General features: G+C 40.2%; 2 protein-coding genes across 2 annotated transcripts in view; both read right to left on the bottom strand.

The window, feature by feature from the left end:
* The window catches only part of LOC109393460 (protocadherin gamma-C4), a 161,371-nt gene that overhangs the window by 148,367 nt on the left and 10,762 nt on the right, over positions 1-2,242 (bottom strand). The gene's annotated exons all lie outside the window — the stretch shown is intronic.
* Positions 6-2,242, bottom strand: part of LOC109392568 (protocadherin gamma-B1-like) — a gene marked incomplete at its 3' end in the record, with an annotated part of 10,590 nt that continues 8,353 nt past the window's right edge. Inside the window, exon 2 of the mRNA XM_019661134.1 lies at positions 6-703. Within this exon, the coding sequence (XP_019516679.1) occupies positions 6-703 (698 nt within the window). The remainder of the gene's footprint in view (positions 704-2,242) is intronic.

The raw sequence follows: 2,242 nt of genomic DNA, 5'->3' as shown, positions 1-2,242 counted from the left end.
TCTAGAGCACTGTCAACCATTAGCTTGTAATAATTCTTGGAGGTAGATTCTAATTTGAAAGGGACTTCTTCCTGAATATAGCAAGTAACCAGACCATTTTGCCCAGAATCCTGGTCTCGCACTTTAATGAGGGCTATTACAGTTCCAAGGTCTGTGTCCTCAGGAATCTGGTTAGAAAAAGACATGAAGGTAACCTCTGGGGCATTGTCATTCTCATCGACAATGTCAATCTGAACACTGCAGTGAGCCGTGTGTACCCCTCCATCCTTGGCTTCTACAGCCAACATATATCTATTTGTCTCTTCAAAGTCCAATGTACCATTGGTTGTGATGTCACCAGTATTTGGATTGAGATTGAAGAGGAGGCTGGTGCTTACTGGGGCATTGAGGAAGGCATAGGTGATCTCTGCATGAATGCCCTCATCCTGGTCGGTGGCCTTCACCTGTAGCACGGAGGTTCCCCGGGGCACGTTTTCTTGGAGTCTAACTCTGTATGTGTTCTGGCTGAACACCGGAGCATTATCGTTGGCATCGGTGACCTGGATCCGGATCTGGGTGGTGCCACTTAGAGGAGGGTCCCCGCCATCCATGGCAGTCAGGATTAAGCGGTGGGAGCTCTGCTGTTCTCTATCCAGAGGTTTTTCCAGCAGTAATTCTGGGTATTTACTTCCATCGGGACTTTCCTTCGTTGACAGAGAGAAGTGTTCATTGGGGTTGATGGTGTAAATCTTCAGTGAGTTACTTTCTACATCTGCATCTTGCGCAGAATCCAGAGGGAATTTTACCCCTGGTGAGGCTGACTCACAGATTTCTAGGTCAATATCTTTTGTAATGAAACGTGGTGCGTTGTCGTTAATATCCTGGATTGCAACAGTCACGTGGAACACAGTCATTGGGTTTTCAGCGACCATTTCAAATTCCAGTGCACACTCAGGTTTCCTCCCGCATACCTTCTCTCTATCTATTCTACCGCTCACTAACAAATCCCCACTCTCCGCACTCACATTGAAAAAATTCTCTGCACTAACTCGCAGTTTTCGAGCTGGCAACTCCTGGACACTGAGTTTCAGATCCTTGGCGAGGTTCCCCACCCTCGAGCCCCTGGCCAGCTCCTCTGGAATCACGTACTGGATGTGCTGGGAGATGGCCCCGCATAACAAAGACAGCAAGAAGAGAAACAGTACCTGACTTTTCATCGCTTCAGCTTTTCCGGAGCTCCTTTGCATTTCTTGAACTCTCTGGGAAGCTTCTTTTCGAGGTGTCTCTGGGATGTTTAAAAAATCAATGACGGCNAATTTTTTCATTAACTTTCTATACAGAAGATCCTAAGCCACAAGCGATTATTGTCTGTGACTATCATGTTCACAGTGTGTTCTCAAACTTTAGAACAGCACCTTTTATAGACTATGCACTCAAATGGTTTTTCAGTGTTTAATGAGTGAGTCACTAATGCAACTGCAAAGCCTAAAACAATGGGTAAATAACTCTGATCTTAAAAAATTAGTAATAAAGATAAGAAGACAGAAAAGTTAGAATGAAGCACTATAAAGAGCAGGTAATATTTCAGTGATCTTTTTTCATGTGAGGACACATTTCAAAAGTATTATTTACCATTATTTCTAAGTTTACTTAAGCTTTGATCTTCAAAATAACCAGTAGTTGTGTATATGTCACCATTGCATGTTTCATAGTTTCCTTATTCAAGAAAACTTAGTGATTTATTAATCTGAGAAAACTTGAGATAAAGCAGCAAGTAATCAGTTCCTTAGATTATTCCTCACATAATAACTAACTTCTAAAAGTTACTCATAAATTTTAATCAGATACAAAAGTCCAATGATTATTCTGTTTTCTAAAATCTTCAGACTTTTAGAGTAGATTAAAGGTATTTTTCACAACCCTCAAAGGACCCACAAATTGTTGAAGCTTCGGAGGGAAAATAAGATATTTTGAAACACTTTTACTCACTTCTCAGAAACCTATATTTGAAAAAGAAACATGGAAGAGGCTTTAGATACAAAAATGTTCTTAAGTCCCTTATTACAAAGTGGAATGGGTATAAAAATAAATTATTAAAGAATGGTTAAGAAAGTGTTTCTTGAAAGAGATTATGAAGTGGGCATAAATTGACCCAAAGTTATTCAAATGTAAAATCCGAAGTCTTTGCTACATAGAATAAGGCCAACAAGTGCTAAGAGACTTAATTATTGGAAAGCTATATTAAAAATACACATCGAAGCAA

The sequence above is a fragment of the Hipposideros armiger genome, unplaced genomic scaffold (assembly GCF_001890085.2).
Source record: "Hipposideros armiger isolate ML-2016 unplaced genomic scaffold, ASM189008v1 scaffold_11, whole genome shotgun sequence".
NCBI lineage: Eukaryota > Metazoa > Chordata > Mammalia > Chiroptera > Hipposideridae > Hipposideros > Hipposideros armiger.
This window is presented reverse-complemented; position numbering and strand designations above follow the sequence as displayed.